We start from the raw sequence: 17527 nt of genomic DNA, 5'->3' as shown, positions 1-17527 counted from the left end.
GCGATACCAGATGTGTCACACTTTTTTGCAGCCTAGATGCGCAAAGGGGCCCAAATTCCTTTTAGGAGGGCATTTTTAGACATTTGGATCCCAGACTTCTTCTCACGCTTTAGGGCCCCTAAAAAGCCAGGGCAGTATAAATACCCCACATGTGACCCCACTTTGGAAAGAAGACACCCCAAGGTATCCAATGAGGGGCCTGGCAAGTTCATAGAATTTTTTTTTTTTTTCGCATAAGTTAGCGGAAATTGATTTTTTTTTTTGTTTTTTCTCACAAAGTCTCACTTTCCGCTAACTTAGGACAAAAATTTCAATCTTTCATGGACTCAATATGCCCCTCAGCAAATACCTTGGGGTGTCTTCTTTCCAAAATGGGGTCAGTTGTGGGGTGTTTGTACTGCCCTGGCATTTGAGGGTCTCTGCAATCATTACATGTATGGCCAGCATTAGGAGTTTCTGCTATTCTCCTTATATTGAGCATACAGGTAATGAGATTTTTTTTTCCGTTCAGCCTCTGGGCTGAAAGAAAAAAATGAACGGCACAGATTTCTTCATTCACATCGATCAATGTGGATGAAAAAATCTCTGCCCAAAAAAAAAAAATGGAGGGGAAAGGCGTCTGCCAGGACATAGGAGCTCCGCCCTACATCCATACCCACTTAGCTCGTATGCCCTGGCAAACCAGATTTCTCCATTCGCATCAATCGATGTAAATGAATAAATCATTGCCGGGATTTTTTTTTATATATATATATATATATATATATACAAAGTGCTTGCCAAAGCATAGGAACGCCGCCTCCTCCTCAGCTCGTATGCCTCGGCAAACGTATCTGTCACTGCAGAGGAGAAAATCCCGTCTTGCAGCGCCGCATACACCGACTTGCGTGTAATCTGACAGCAGCGCAATGCTTCTGTCAGAATGCACATCGGTGCTGCAGCTAGTCGATCGGTTGGTCCACCTGGAAGGTAAAAAGACAAAAAAAAAAAAAAAAAGAAAAAACCAGGCCACAACGCAATAATTTTATTAACTTTGGAACAGAACATGTAACTTTAACTTTTGGAACTAAACATTAACCTGTTGCTTACCTGTGTTTTTTTTTTTTTTTTTTACCTTTATAGAACAAACCTCTCCTTCCCCATGGGTCAATGTGCAAAGCGCAAATCGCCCAAAGATGTGGCGAAGTGCGTTATGCACTTTGTCCCATGTGAAAGGAGACGTTTGCAGCAGCTGTGAGTGAATGGGCCCTAATAGCCCTGTGTGCCTATCCTGGTGAGATGATCCCTATGCTAGGTGTACCTGTGTGTGGTACTTTCGGAAACACTCCCCTAAGCATAGGGCAGGGTGGTCGGGACAGTCAGGACAGAAATAGCGGGTGTCACGCCTTATTCCACTCCTGCTACAGACACGACATTTTTTTCGGGGTGGCGGTCGGTTTGAGGTACCAGCAACGACACTGGGGAAGTGTCGCTCGTGTAGACGGCTAACTACACTGGTGGATGGGGCCACGGAACCTCCTGGATACAGGAGGTTCGCGATGATCTCTTCCTGAAATTTGAGGAAGGATCCAGTTCTCCCAGCCTTACTGTAGAGAACAAAACTATTGTACAGAGCCAATTGAATTAAATATACAGACACCTTCTTATACCAGCGTCTGGTGCGTCGGGAAACTAAATACGGAGCCAACATCTGGTCATTGAAGTCGACCCCTCCCATGTGGAGGTTATAGTCGTGGACTGAGAGGGGCTTTTCAATGACACGGGTTGCTCGCTCAATTTGTATTGTCGTGTTTGCGTGAATGGAGGAGAGCATGTAAACGTCACGCTTGTCTCTCCATTTCACCGCGAGCAGTTCTTCGTTACACAGTGCGGCCCTCTGCCCCCTTGCAAGACTGGTGCTAACGAGCCGTTGGGGGAAGCCCACGCGACTAGTTCGCGCGGTACCACAGGCGCCAATCCGTTCTAAAAACAAATGCCTAAAGAGGGCCACACTTGTGTAGAAATTGTCCACATAAAGATGGTACCCCTTGCCGAATAAGGGTGACACCAAGTCCCAAACTGTCTTCCCACTGCTCCCCAGGTAGTCAGGGCAACCGACCGGCTCCAGGGTCTGATCTTTTCCCTCATAGACCCGAAATTTGTGGGTATAGCCTGTGGCCCTTTCACAGAGCTTATACAATTTGACCCCATACCGGGCGCGCTTGCTTGGGATGTATTGTTTGAAGCCAAGGCGCCCGGTAAAATGTATTAGGGACTCGTCTATGCAGATGTTTTGCTCTGGGGTATAAATATCTGCAAATTTCTGGTTGAAATGGTCTATGAGGGGCCGAATTTTGTGGAGCCGGTCAAAAGCAGGGTGGCCCCTGGGACGGGAGGCGGTGTTGTCGCTAAAGTGCAGGAAACGCAGGATGACCTCAAATCGTGTCCTGGACATAGCAGCAGAGAACATGGGCATGTGATGAATCGGGTTCGTGGACCAATATGACCTCAATTCATGCTTTTTTGTCAGGCCCATGTTGAGGAGGAGGCCCAGAAAAGTTTTAAATTCGGAAACTTGGACTGGTTTCCACCGGAAAGGCTGGGCATAAAAGCTTTCCGGGTTAGCGGTGATAAATTGTGTGGCATACCTGTTTGTCTCTGCCACGACTAAGTCTAAAAGCTCCGCAGTCAAGAACAGCTCAAAAAATCCCAGGGCCAAATCGATCTGAGCTGTCTCAACCCGAACTCCAGACTGGGCGGTGAAAGGGAAAACTACGGGTGCGGCTGAAGTTGGGGACTGCCAATCAGGGTTTGCCAGCACCTCTGGGATTCTAGGGGCTCTACGGGCACGTCTTTGCGGTGGCTGCGACGGGGTCACTACTGCACGTGCCATCGTACCAGCTTCAACTGCCCTTCTGGTGCTCGCTACTTCACCAGGTTGTACGGCAGTGCTGGTACTAGGTCCAGGAAGGGCTGGGCTGCTGGTGTATGCCTCACCACGTAATCCGACAGCACCAGCCCCACTCTGCTGCTCTTGAAGCGGATCCTGCGCAACCTGCGGTCTAGCGACACGGGGCCGGGTACGCCTGGTGCTATCAGGGACCTCAGCCTCCTCGTCCGAACTTTGGGTCAGAGAGCCACTGCTTTCTACAGGTTCGTATTCTGACCCGCTGGATTCATCAGATGAGGGTTCCCACTCCTCATCCGACTGGGTCAGAAGCCTGTAGGCCTCTTCAGAAGAATACCCCCTGTTAGACATGTGGGCAACTAAATTTCGGGGTATTCCCTGAGACTACCCAAGAAAAAAAAAAGCAAGCCTGTCTTACAAATGGGAGGCTAGCGAAGTACCGGAGGCCGCTGCGGTTGATAAAAAATATCAAAACTGATTTTTTTATCGCCGCAGTGCGTGTAAAGTGAATGTGCAGTGATCAAAAAAAAAAAATTTTTTTGTCACTGCGGTGGGGCGGGCGTGGGCAAACGCACGTGTGGGCGACCGATCAGGCCTGATCGGGCAAACACTGCGTTTTGGGTGGAGGGCGAACTAAAGTGACACTAGTACTATTATAGATCTGACCGTGATCAGTTTTGATCACTTTCAGATACTATAAAAGTACAAATGCTGATTAGCGATACGCTAATCAGCGAATAACGGACTGCGGTGCGGTGGGCTGGGCGCTAACTGATCGCTAACTACCTAACCAAGGGACCTAAACTATACCTAAAACCTAACGGTCAATAACAGTGAAAAAAAAGTGACAGTTTGCACTGATCACTTTTTTCCTTTCACTAGTGATTGACAGGGGGGGATAAAAGGGGTGATCAAAGGGTTAATTGGGGTGATCTGGGGGCTAAATGTGGTGTGGTGGGTACTCACAGTAGATGTGCTCCTCTGCTGGAACCAACCGACCAAAAGAAGGAGCAGAGGAGCACAGCAGCCATATAACCCCATCATATTTACTAATATGTGGGGTTATATGGCTGCTGATTGTTTTTTTTTTAAAATCAGCAGCCTGCCAGCCAATGATCGTGGCCGGCAGGCTGCTGACGAAATAGTCTTCTGCGAAATCCCGGCCCGCGATGCGCATGCGCGGGCCGGCTGTGACGTAATCTCGCGTCTCGCGAGAGGACGCGCCGATGCGTCCAGGAGGAACTAAACAACCACCTCCCGGACGCATCGGTGCGTACAGCGGTCGGGAGGTGGTTAAAGGGGTTGTTAATCTCTAGGGCAGACCTGACAGCATGACCAGATCTGCGGGGGGAGTCATACTTGCCTTATCTCAGTTACTGACTTCCTACTCCTTCACTCCCGCTGTGGCTCTTGGGTCTCCCATTGTCAACATCAAATGATTCAGTTACATGACGGATGGGAGACGTGGCCACATGACCGGCACTGCACTGGATGTTGTCACAGGGAGACCTGAGAGCTAAAGCAGCCTAGGGTTGGCAAAGGAGCCAGAACCCAGTAACAGAGATCAGGGAAGTATGACTCCCTGCTCAGATCCGATCACGCTGAAGGTTCTGCAAGAGACTCCCCCCAGGTGGTGAACAAGCTTTTTTTTTGGTGTGTGTTTTTATTTTTTATTATATAATTTTTTGTACTTTCATGTTCTGCGTGGTGGTTGGCATCTGCACCTTTTGTAGTAACTTCTGGAAGCAGCTTTATTTAATTTTTTTATCTGAAGATCTATGGGAAATATGAAACTGTTTGTGGTAGCATTTTTCTCGTGAATGGCATTGAGGGACAGAGCACCATGGGTATATGCCCAGCTGACACTAGAAAGAAAAGTGTTGGCTCCACCCATCTAGGCTGTACCCTCTGCACACGCAGAAGCTAGCTATTTATTTTTTTTTATTTTTTTTTCCCTAGTGTCCGTAGGAGACATGACCTGCTAATTTTTCGCAGGTCCTGCTATTTTTTTCATTTCTGCAGGTTTCGGCCTGCTGCAGGATGGGGCTCCATCGTGGGACACCACTTTAATTGCACCCCCTGCGGGCGCTTGCTTCGGTACCTATGCCAGTCACCAGATCTGCCAATGTTGAGTCTGCCGAGGGGTGACCTTCCGGCGCCTGAAGATGGTGAGTATTTTCAAACCATCCTCTTTCTGGCCTATTCCCTTAATTTAGTCCCGGCCTCTGCTCACTGCTTGCCTGCCGTTCTTCTCCAGATTCTTCCCCTGTACCTGACACGTCTCCCCGCTCCTTCAGCCCCCAGTTCTTGCTGGGACTAGGCCGCGCTTTTTCCCAGCCTGCTTTACGGCCCCAAACTCTTTCCTGGCCTCCAGCTTCCCTGCACGGGCGTCTCTTATCCTAGGGTCCCTTATGGCACCTCCGGACGGCACCTGGTCCCCCTCGATTGTCGGAAGCGCTCAGTCTGGGCTGCTGCATAAATTAAAAATCCCACTAGGCCGCATTTGTCTGGCCCCCCCCCCCTTTGGGGTAGTCACGTATTTTGCATGTTCCACTTGGCATAAAAAGACACCGTGTGGTCAGCCTGACCCCATCTGTGCGCGCAGTGCCTTGTCTCAGACCCTCCCATAAGCCCCGGCCGTCTCTTCCTTGTCGGTCCCTCCTGAATGGGCCGCTTCCCTGTCCCAAGCCATAGGGATGCCTGCCAGCCTCTCCCAATCAACTTGTCTAGTCACTTGATCGCTTGCCTGCCCAAACTGCGGCCGCAGGGATCCCCCCAGGGACGGGGCATGCTCTCTCTCTGACACCAGGTCCCGTAAGCGACCTTGAGTGCTCTCAGCCGGTTCCCGCTCATCCTCAGCTTCCTCGGTTCACTCCCTGGAGAAGTCTGAAATGGGCGAAGTTTCCTCTTCTGCCGTTTCTGCCGCTCCTGGGGACACCTGACTCTGATTCCGGATCTGAGCAGAGCACTTCTATGTCTGCGGCCATGCAGGACCTCATAAAGGCAGTCCGAGTGCAGTAGGAACCCTCCTCCTCGGTCCAGGAATCCGTGTCATTCCACTGTTCCAGAAGACCCGCTTTGGTTTTCCCTAACCATGCGGACCTCAACACACTCCTGACCAAGGAGTGGCGTCACCCTGATAGGCGCCTTCAACTCTCCAAGGCTTCGGACACCCTCTTCCCCTTTGTAGAGGAGTCTATCAACCTATGGTCAGTGCCATCTCAGGTAGATCCCCAAGTGGCGAGCCTAGCCAAGGCCACCCTTCCTTTGGCTGATGCGGCTTCATTGTCGGATCCTTCTGACAAGAGGGTCGACTCTTTAGCCAAATCTGTTTTTGTGGCAGCAGGGTCTGCTGTCTGTCCAGCTTTTGCTGCGTCTTGGGTGGCTAATGCATGCGTTGTCTGGGCAAAACAGCTCATCCGGTCCTTACCCCAGGATTCTGCTCAAGGCAAGCTCCCCGCCCTCGCCTTTCAAATTCTCGAAGCATCTCAGTATATCTGTGATGCTTCCATGGAATCGGCATGCCTCTCTAGCAGGGCAGCCGCTAACTCCTTGGCCATCCGCCGCATGGTCTGGCTCTGTACCTGGGTGGCAGATGCAGCTTCCAAGAAGGCTATCTTCTCTCTTCCCTTTCTGGGTGGTAAACTCTTTGGGAAGCGCTTAGAGGAACTCCTTTCCGAGGCAACGGGAGAAAAAAAGTTCTCTAATACCCTAAAATCGCCGCCGCCTTCCTGGGTCGGCTTCGCAGTCGCGGAATTTTCGTTCTTTTTGGGACTCCTCCAGCTCAGACAAAGTCACCTAGGCCTTCCTTCCAGGCCAAGCCCTTCTGGCACGCTAGACCCAAGCCTTCTAAGCCACAGCCTGCAAAGACTACCTCTGCCTGACTGTGTCCCCTCTCAAGTGGGGGGGGAGCTTGCTTGTCTTTCAAGAAGTCTAGCAGGCAAGCGTGGATGACGCATGGGTTCGGGAGGTTTCCTTCGGAATCAAAATATAATTTTCCGCCCTCCCATCGGGTTGTTTTTTTTTCCAGTCTCCACCCAGGTCACCCGCAAGGGGCGGCCAATTTTTTTCAGGCCATTAATTCTCTTCGTTCTCAGTCATTGTTCCAGTCCCAAACTCGGAACGTTTTCAAGGGTTTTACTCTAACCTCTTTACGGTTCCCAAGAAGGACCAGTTGCTACGCACCATCCTGGATCTAAAGGCCCTCAACCAGTTTGTCAGAGTCCGCCACTTTCCAATGGAGTCCCTCAGGTCGGTGATTGCCTCCCTTGCTTCGTGGTGGGTTCTCTACATTTTCAGTTTGTGGCATCTGCCCTGAGAGATCCTACCCACTTTGGTTCATTTTCAGTTCAGCTTCCGGTTTTCTCTGTGGTTTTTGTATGACTCTCTCTTTGGTTTGGGACATGTTGGTTTTTCCTTTTTTTTTTTTTTTTTTTTTTTTTTGTGCTTTGTGCTCATACTGCTTTTCTACCTACTGGCTAGCTTCTGCGTGTGCAGAGGGTATAGCCCAGATGGGTGGAGCCAACAGTTTTCTTTAGTGGCAGCTGGGCAAATACCCATGGTGCTGTGTCCCCCAATGCATCCTACGAGAATTTTTTTTTACGGTGAGTACAAAAATACATCTCTGTAGGGGGGAAAACCGCAGTAAAGAACATGCAAAAATGCAGGTGGCAAAAAAAACAACAACTTGTAGTTATCATGGTGTTTTTGTTTTAGGGGTAAACTGTAAGACAGAATTCATGTGTGTAAGGACCCTCAGTGAGTTTCTTGGTTTGACTCTTTATGCCCAATTTGAACTTATGAGGGTCCCCTGTTCTACCCCTCTTCTGTAGTATTTTTGTTTTCATTAATATGTGTACATTAACTGAGTTTTCATATTTCAGATTACAGACATGCTCCGAATTATTTCATTGACAGAAGATCCCTCATATTTGACCCAATTTTTGTCTGGAGTCTTGAAAGAGTATGTGTGTTTGTTTTTTTTTGTTTTTTTTTTTTGTTTTTTTTTTCTTCTTCTTGCTAAATGTTTTGGAATAGGTACTGACCATTAAAGGGGTTGTCCAGGTTCAGAGCTGAACCTGGACATCCCTCCATTTTCACCCCGGCAGCCCCCCTGACATGAGCATCGGAGCAGTTCATGCTCCGATGCTCTCCTTTGCCCTGCGCTAAATCGCGCAGGGCAAAGGCATTTTTCTGAGTTCCGGTGACATACCAGGCTCTCTATGGGGCTGACGGGCAGCCCGGTGACGTCACCGGCACTGATGGGCGGGATTTGGCTCTGCCCTAGCCAGTAAAACGGCTAGGACAGAGCTAAAGCCCGCCCCTCAGAGCCGGTGACGTCACCGAACACACTGCTGGGCGGAAGTTACCGCCCGGCAGTGTGTTATTGAAAACACAAGAGCCTGTGCCCTGCGCGATCTAGCGCAGGGCACGGGAGCGCATCGGAGCATGAGATGCTCCGATGCCAGGCTCAGGAGGGCTGCCGGGGTGAAAATAAGGGTATGTCCGGGTTCAGCTCTGAACCCGGACAACCCCTTTAAGTGACTTTCCCCTTATGAGACCGGCTACCTATATCGCTGACAACTTAAAGAGGACCTTTCACCAGAATAAAACTTCTAAAGTAACTATACAGGCATGTAGAGCGGCGCCCAGGGACCCCCCTGCACTTACTGTTATACCTGGGCGCCGCTCCGTTCTCCCGTTATTGCCTCCGGTATCTTTACAGTTGGGCTCCACCCAGGGGAACCTGCCGTCGGCTCATTCTCCCATGCTGTAGCGCTGTGATTGGCCAGCGCTGCAGCATGGGAGAAGGAGACGCCGGCAGGTTCCCCTGGGTGGAGCCTAACTGTAAAGATACCGGAGGCAATAACGGGAGAACGGAGCGGCGCCCAGGTATAACAGTAAGTGCAGGGGGGTCCCTGGGCTCTGCTCTACATGCCTGTAAAGTTACTTTAGAAGTTTTATTCTGGTGAAAGGTCCTCTTTAACTTTATTAGATTACTTAAAGGGGTTGTTCACCTTTTGGGTGGTCTTACTTGTAAACATGTATAGGGAAACGTACTTGCCTGGCACTGGGTTCCATTGTTCTCTCCCAGCTGCAGCATCACCACAATCCCCATGTGTCAACATCCTGTTTGACCAAGTTCCGGGGCTGCTGATGCAGTGATGTTACATGAGGGACTTGATATTGACTGCAGCGGCCACGTAACCTCTGTCAAGCAGGATTTTGACACACAGCGAAGCAATGACTGGGAACGATGGATCTAAAACCAAGCAGCGGGGAGCAGGTAACTGTGCTTTCCTCCGCATGTCTGGGCATACTTTAGAAAGGTTCTGGCAGAAAGGCACTGTAGGTCAACAACCCCTTTAAATGGGTTCTCTGGGCCTGTACCTTTTTAAAAGCCTCTTTCAGCTAACCTGTGTAGAGACGACACTTTATGCAGTACTTTTCTGCTGATTCTGAGATCCAGGTTGAGATTACGTAACAGCCCAACTGGCTGCAGGCTCTTCCTCTTGTGACCAGATGTACTCCTCTTTCTTTCTGTTCGGCTTCATGATAGTTGAACAGGAAGAAAAAGGAGCACATTTGGTCACAGGATGGGCCTGCAGCCTGTTGAGCGGTGATTTAATCCCTGTTGGCTTTGCAGAATTGGCAAAGCGACGGAAAGATAAGTACTGCTCTAAGTGTCTTCTCTCCACATGTTAGCTGATGGAGACTTTTTAGGTGCAGGTCCAGAGAACCCATTTAAATTATGTTTATTTTATTTTTTTATGTACAGAGTTGTATCAGTCATACTGGTCATCACTGTGTCTGTGCAAACTTTGCATTAGCAAGGAATGCTAGGAGATTTCAGGTCTGAAGCCTTCAGCACTGTGAAGGCATTATGTCTATGATGGTTTATTCATCCAGGTCATGATATTTCAGTAGTAGTAAATCAAAGCAACTTGATATATATCTCATTCAACTGGTGACTCATACTTCAGTTAGCATAATCAACAGAAGGCCAAGGACCTCACGGAGGTAATAAGTTGATTGGATTCACATGATGTAAGCTAAACTGCCTTGGAGAGGTGTTGGAACAGCATTATAAGTGGGAGACATGTTGCATCCCTTCACCTCTATTCAAGCTTACTCAAATCCAGTTGCTTTGACTTACTACTGATGTGTGAATGCATGATTTAAATTTTATTTTAGACTAGAGCTGCAATCCACACTGTTTCTCAATTTAACATATACAGTATAGTAACTATACAATAGCTTCCAATGGTAGACATACACTTTAAATCCTAAACTGTTTGACCATTAACACTTTCTAAGCCAAAGTCCAATTCTTGACACTTTTTCTGATTTTTGTTCTTCTTACAGGTACATAGGAAGCATTCCCAAAATTTTGGCAGATATATATTTCAGTCTGGGTACACAGCTTCCTGAACAGTTGAAATTGGTCCTTCCTGCAGATGTAGATGATTCATTTATGTTAGATGGGAAGACTCCCGGGTATTCTCAGTCCTCTATCTCAAGGGTTCCAAGTGTGCCTCCAGTAATAAATGAAGAGGATCAGCTCGAAGAACTGCGAACCAGATCCGCTAAAAAGAGAAGGTAGGCGTCTTCTGAATACTGTATGACTGTAGATATTTGTTTTATCATATAACCTTAATGATATGTCATGTTTGCGTCCAAAGAACGAGCACTATGACAAGACATAGAAGTATAGCAGAGCCCTCACAGAGTTTGAGGCAGATTGAACTACCAAAGAAGCCACTTACCAGGGTAAGATATAGAATTGTTATATAGATATAGACAAGGTATAGAATTGTTCTTGGCAAATGAGCATGCTCATTTTAATTAAAAAATTACATGTTGTATCGTACTTTTATATTTGGAGAAAAGGAAATTAGTGTTTATATGGACCTATTAGGATGGCAAACATCTCACAATATATTCTACGTTTTTTGTTTTTTTGTTTTTTTTAAATACATTTTAGTCCTGTTATGCCAAACTTAGATTGCTTTCTTTGGATGACCATTGCTTCAGTGTATATTATAAGGGCTTTACTTTTGTTCTGTTTTGGCTATATTGAGTATATAAATCATAAAAAATGGGCTTCAGTCTGTGCAATAAGGTATAATTTTAATATGCAAAATTGTGTATAATTTTCAGTGCATGTATGTTTCATTATTATTCTAGGAGAGCTCAAGCACTAATCTTGTTGTAATGGTTGAGAAATTAAAATTGCCTCTGCCAGCACAGATCCAGAAAGATGGTGAAGGTAGGGAGTTATGCTCTACTTTTTATCTCCTCTATAAACAGACAATAAAAACATTTCCTGACTTTTACACTTATTGAGTTGTGCAAGTTGCTGCTTGGAAATTATTCATGTAATATTGTGTATGCACTAGGGCTGCAGTAATCAAGTATTCTATCGATTAATACAACGATTAATCGAGTACTCTAATAAGAAAAAAAACAAATGAAAGAACATTTTCCTTTATATAAAAACCATCAGCCCCCTTATGTCTTCAGTCGTCTGTGCCATCAGCCCCCTTATGTCTTCAGTCGTCTGTGCCATCAGCCCCCTTATGTCTTCAGTCGTCTGTGCCATCAGCCCCCTTATGTCTTCAGTCCTCTCCCCCTGTAATACTTACCTTTCCTGGCAGGGTGCGCAGATGACTGATATGGAGTCCGCAGGAGAAGGACTACAGTGTCATCTTCTTCCCAACATGCACTGGGACCTGACTTCACACAGCTTAAGGCAGCGCACGCTGACTGTGTGCATGCAGGCCCAGGACAGTGCAGCCCGGGCTTCACTTCACTCACGCTCCATGGTCACATGATCAAAACGAATCTGCATTGAGGATTTTTGTGTCAATTACATTGAGTAATCGCTGCAGCCCTAGTATGCACTGAGCTGCAGTAAGCTGAAAGGGGTTCTGTCCCACCTTGGGCAGATCTGTGAAGGGAAGTATACTTGACTTCTCGCCACTGGCTCCCCTGCTCCTTCTCTTCCTGGCCTCGGCTGCTCTTCTGCACTCCCAGGATTGTAAGCTTCTGTTTTGACAACGCAGCAGCCAGTTACTGGCCGTGGTGGTGACCTCCCTTTGAATCATGTCAAATAGTCATGTAATGCAAGGGGAGCAGGTTGCTGCTGTGGACAGCAATTGGATGCAGCAGCATCAAAATGGAAGTTTGCATCCTTGGAGTGCAGTGGAGCAGCTGACCCCAGGGAGAGAAGTAGCTGGGAGCCAGCACTAGGAAGCAGATAAGTATGCTTCTGTTTGCAAGTGTGCCCAAAGTGAAGCCACATAATATGACGGAGCTGTGATGGGGAGGGCTCAAGAGCTGTGCCCTTACTATCATTTGTGGGTGCCACCTTTATTATACATCTGGCACCCTGCTCTCGCTTCTGGGGTCGAAGAGCATTCTAGCAGTTTAACTCCCTTAGATTACACCTTTGCAGAAGTTCACAAGCTTGTTGATGCAAGAATTTGAAAACTTGTCTTTTATTTTTTTACTGTTTTAGTAACCAAAGTAAGAAGAAATTTATTTGTCCGAGAGAATCTCTCACCAACAAGAAGTAGTAAGATGCTACGAAGCCAGTCTGTATCGGCAGTGGAGGGCCTAAAGCATAAGCGTAGCAAGAGTCATGATGATACTAAAGGTAATTTATTACAAGTTTTTGTCCTACTTTTGTTTTAATTGCATTATATACAGGTCAAACTGGCCACTCTGTTTAAAGAAAGGGGGAAAAAAAAAAAGTAACCAATGTGGTTGGGTTGGGGGGCGGGGGGCAGGTGGGTGTACCTGCACATTCTCATACTGTCCAGTCTGCCAATGTCATTTATTATATGGGGAATTCATGGAGTGGGGACAGGACCTCTTTAAAGGAGTTGCCTCACCAGTTTAGGACTTCCACTGCTCACTATCCCTGAACTTTCTGATAATTTTAATCATTTTCGTTAGCAGTTTCGAGCTATGGTAAACATGGTTGCCATCCTCTTCCCCCATCCCTTTATACCAGATAAACCAGGGCTTGACAAATTTCCTTGGAATCTAGGAGCCAGCTAAAAAAGTTAAAAGCTGTTTTTTTTTTTTTTTTTCCTTACCTTTTTATAAAGCCTTATTTTCGGCGACAAAAATAACGCCTCTAAAATTAACATATAAAGAAGTCTAGAACCAAACATGGGCATTGTTTATCAGTGTACTGTGACAACATTGTGTGTATAATACCTGTGCTGCAGCTGACAGAACTGAGATCCCTTCCCCAGGATGTTTGGTCCGGGCTCATCATTTATCTCATAGTTTTTGTCTTGTAAACTTATTTTGTGACTAGATAAATACTGAATCAGCGCTGGGTGTGAAGAGAAATGTCCCTCGTTGCCGCCTGTATCCGCCATCACTGCGGGATCACTGCTCTTCTGCTGTCCTGGATTATTTGTCCTGTCCGAGGGATAATGGAGTCGCAGTTGTTGGCGTTTCCGGAGCCGTCCTTGTGCTCCCTCCGCTGTGGACGCGCATTGAGTCCAGGCCGGGATTCGGTTCCAGCTCTTGCCGGATCTACATCCCGTGCTGTGATGGGGAGAGGGGGTGGGGCTGCGGTCCTGTTTGTCGGAGGGATTTCTGAGTCCTGTGAGTGTGTTAAGCCTCATGCACACGTCCATGGAACACGGACCGTGTGATACTGGCCTGGATTTCTTCTGAGGGCAGGAGCGCACAGCGTCATTGGATGCTATGACGCTGTGCGCTTCCTGCTGCTGCCGCCGCCGCGTCATAGCAACCAATGACGCTGTGCACTCAGAAGAAATCCAGGCACGTGTGCATGAGGCTTTACGGTGATGAGACTGCTCCTCTCCGGGAAACGCTGGAAGAGTCTTTGTATGGGAAATCGGAAACCCCACTGTAGTCACCTGCGCCTCTCCCGGGACATGTACGTGGCAGCGCTCTCCACATGTCGTGTGTCACTCCGCAGCCAGCTGACACTGACAGCCAACGGGGAGAGGGAGGTGATGTCACTCGGCTTAACCCGTCATGTGCACCGCCTGTCACATTGTTGTCCTTGCGGTCTTAACCCTCCATTGGCTGTGCCCAGCTGCTGGTGTGCTGGGCCTATTTTCAAGTAGGGGCAAATACCCAGGCGCCAGGACAAAATTCCTGATCGACCTGGGGCCTGGGATTGGTCGTGCCCTGCAACAATTTCCTATATCCTACGCATGTCGTGCAACAAAGCTGAAATGGCGCTTATTCTGCTGTACCTTAGTCATCAAAGTTTGCACCAAACACAATACATGTCCCTGCGCTGTCTGTCAAGGCTCTACCATCACTGTGTCTTTGTGCTGGTAGGAGCTGGAGTTGTGTAGAGCAGCTCCAAGGCTACTGTGCTTGTCCTGAAGCTGTTCAACACAAATTGACAGTGCAGATACAAAGTGGCTGGCAGGGGAGCTGCTGCAAATGTGTGCCAAAGTGCACTGCCACAAACCTGGCCACGAAAAATGCAGAAGATGTGTGTGCCCACGACTGCTGGATTGCAGAGGTGGCCATAACCCCTGGAAGAGAGCAGTTTATAAAAGGATGAAAAAATATTTTCTTTGGACGCGGCCAAGGCCTTTGATAGCATAGAGTGTAAATTTTTGTGGAGTACGCTGGAACAAATGAGTTTTGGGCAGAGGTTTATTGCCTGGGTGAAGGTCTTGTATTCCGGCCCCAAAGCATGCATTAGGGCGAATGGTGGTGTGTCCGCGAAATTCCAACTTCAGAGAGGCACTCGGCAGGGATGCCCCCTGTCTCCGCTATTATTTGCATTGGCCATAGAACCACTAGCTGCTACGATACGGGGTGCTCTAGATATCCAGGGTTTTAGATGCGGTGGTCTACAAAATAAAGTGGGGGGGGGGTGTGATGAATACCCCCCTTGTGCCCACTGACGTGAACCACGTCGAGCTCACGAGACCTGGTATGATCACAGGGTTTACCAAAAACTTGGCCTCCAGAGGAGCACGTAAGGTCAGGCTGGTATAGTTTACACACACACCTCCTGTCCACGCGGGCACAGAGAGGCAACAAGCTGAGAGCGCCTTTTCACTGCCGCAGTGAAAACAGCACGCCCTCAGCTCGGGTAACTGCCACCAGTTTCTCGTTTGATATAAGCCTGGTCCGCTAACGGGATTATATAGGGTCAGAAACCAACCCGCGGTAGCTTATAACTAGGACGTGGGGATTCGTGATCGAGATACAAGATAGCACAATATTAAATTATAGATTTAATAGCCGTATGGGCACACTAGATTTAACACGATATACACTAAGAATATATACAGTGGTCTGAGGTTACAGGTTATATGGTTAAAACAGGGTTAAGCAGTGTAAAATTCAGTTATAGTTTTTTGTTTTTTTCCCCCCTCTCATCTCCCTTTGCCGTTCTTTATCTCTTGTTGTTGATGAGTAATCTATATTTCTTATTCTCTTCTTGTGCTGGATCTTTTCCAAAGGGGTGGCTACTCTGTTTTTCTCTTGCAAATTGGTCCACATATGCTGCCTCATCTACCTGGGAGATCGACTAGCCCTCCGCCATCTGCCCAGTGATTTATTCAATATTGCCAAGCGTTTTCCAGTGTTCAAAAATCCCATCCTGATAATTACACATTTGGTAGGGTCTTGTCTGCGTCCCCTTGTTGCTCATTTGCCGGGTCTTGTTCATACCTCGATTCTACAGACGCTTTTCTGTGGGTCCTATTGTCATGCAAGATATCTTGGCCTTCAAGTCCAGGCTTCACCCGCAGGTTTGTGATCCTCGATATCCAGAGGAACCTTCCGGACATCTTCAGTCGTCAGACGAGCTTCTTGTGGATATTCTGTGCTACTAAAACGCATCTTCTGAAGTCTCTCAAGCCCTTGGACTTTCTTTAACTGGGCTTTCCTCTTTCTACCTAGTCTAAGCCACGGCATATTCTTCGCTCTCTGGCTGGCCTTTCAGGTTCACGCTCTTCCTGTCCCATTCAGGGGTTCTTGTGCATCCGATCTTCTGGCCAGCCTTGGCTTTTGTTCTGGATTATGTTCCCTCCCCATGGTACTGCTTTAGAACGTCCTATTGTCTCCTGTATCCCCCAATGATATGGGCGAGACAATAGGATTTTTGTCCTATTATAAAATCTGCCAGAAAAGGATTTTGCAGGTGAGCACATAAATCCTATTTTTTCAGTGTTCAATAAGTAAGTGGAATTCAGCAGCTGCCATTGTCACTGAAGTATGGGATTTCCAGAGACTGCCAAGTACGGGAACTCTATGTCCAGCAGCCTCATATTGTTGAATGAAGGGGTAGTGCGCTTTTATATCTGCCTCTGCGTTTAAACAGGGGAACATGGGCCCTCATTCTAGAGATCGGTGGGTCCCCAGCAGACCAGGCAACCTCCTTTTTTAAAACACAGCCTTGTACTTGTATATATGCACTAGTTAAGCTACATTCTGTTTTTTGTTTTTTTATTTTCAGTATAAGCCGTATAAGCAAAGGTTTGTGATTGCTGTTTATTTCCCATTTGTTAGATCATTATAAACTGTTGACAAAGAAAGTGACAGAAACGCCTGCACACAAACAAATGTCCAACAGGCTACTGTACAAGCAGATTAAAGGCCGGTAAGTGGTGGATGGATATAGATAATATATTCTTATTTATATTATTTTTGTACGAACATAAAAAATCTACAGGTTACTGTACATAATTTACTGTGGATTTGACCAAGAATGTCTCCTTTTTCATTACCAAGGGTAACATATGAAACAAATCCTGACCAGAATAAAGCTTTCTGAGGGTTTGAAAATGTGCAGCAAATGTTTTATCACAATGGGTGAAACAGATTTGGTGTGTTCCTGCTTTTAGATCGTTAGGATAGGTCATCAATATTATATTGGTGGGCGTCAGGCACTCGGCACCACCCACCTTCCTATTTTTGCCAGCCTTTGGCTCTGGAAACACAAGGCTCCATCGACTTTGCAGTGGCCATGCCAACCTCTTTTGGCTCATCTGCCTCTAAGCTTCCAAGGTTTCCACTCCACTTATGTCACGCCAGTGCAGCGTATTCCCGCTGTGTGCTGTCTGCATCAACCTGACGTCAGGGCAGAGGCTAAGGAAGCCTTGTATGGTTGTTGATTTACATTGGATTAAAGCTGCATTCCTGGACATTTAATAAAAATGAAAATGACAAAGATGTTTAGCATGCTTTTCCAACATTGCAGATTAGTTCAAACAACCTGACCGACTCCATTTAAAGATTTTACAAGGATTGTAAATGCGGTTAAGAGTGAAAAATAGAAATATATATGCACTGAGAGCCACCACCAACAGAGATGGTCAGGGCCCTGGCTTATTGTAAAACCAATGGGCTTTTAAGTCAGTTTTCTGGCCACATGGGCATTCTCCTTACAATTTTGCACACGTTCAGCACTAACATATGGAGTTAAATGAATTATTGACTAAAAGATTACTGTCTATAGTTGCCATAAAGTTTTTTTTATTGTTTTCCAAGTCTCTGATATCTAATAGCTGGACAAATCTTTTAAACTTTAATTTTTGTGATTAGGTTATATTCCTATATAAAACCTAGCAGACAAAAATCAAACGTATAAATTGAAAAGATTACATGTATAAAACA

The 17527-nt window shown here is 47.0% G+C and overlaps 1 protein-coding gene across 4 annotated transcripts in view; it reads left to right on the top strand.

Moving 5' to 3' along the window:
* Window positions 1-17527, top strand: part of TICRR (TOPBP1 interacting checkpoint and replication regulator) — a 66554-nt gene that overhangs the window by 31850 nt on the left and 17177 nt on the right. For all 4 annotated transcript variants that reach the window (XR_006387803.1, XM_044279474.1, XM_044279475.1 and 1 more), the window contains exons 11-16: window positions 7771-7850; window positions 10253-10486; window positions 10570-10657; window positions 11075-11156; window positions 12408-12545; window positions 16421-16511. Coding sequence is in view for 3 of the 4 variants with exons in the window: in XM_044279474.1 (XP_044135409.1) it covers window positions 7771-7850; window positions 10253-10486; window positions 10570-10657; window positions 11075-11156; window positions 12408-12545; window positions 16421-16511 (713 nt within the window). In the remaining variant the exon portion in view is untranslated. The remainder of the gene's footprint in view (window positions 1-7770; window positions 7851-10252; window positions 10487-10569; window positions 10658-11074; window positions 11157-12407; window positions 12546-16420; window positions 16512-17527) is intronic.

This window comes from Bufo gargarizans, chromosome 2 (genome assembly GCF_014858855.1).
Source record: "Bufo gargarizans isolate SCDJY-AF-19 chromosome 2, ASM1485885v1, whole genome shotgun sequence".
In the NCBI taxonomy this organism is placed as follows: domain Eukaryota; kingdom Metazoa; phylum Chordata; class Amphibia; order Anura; family Bufonidae; genus Bufo; species Bufo gargarizans.
This window is presented reverse-complemented; position numbering and strand designations above follow the sequence as displayed.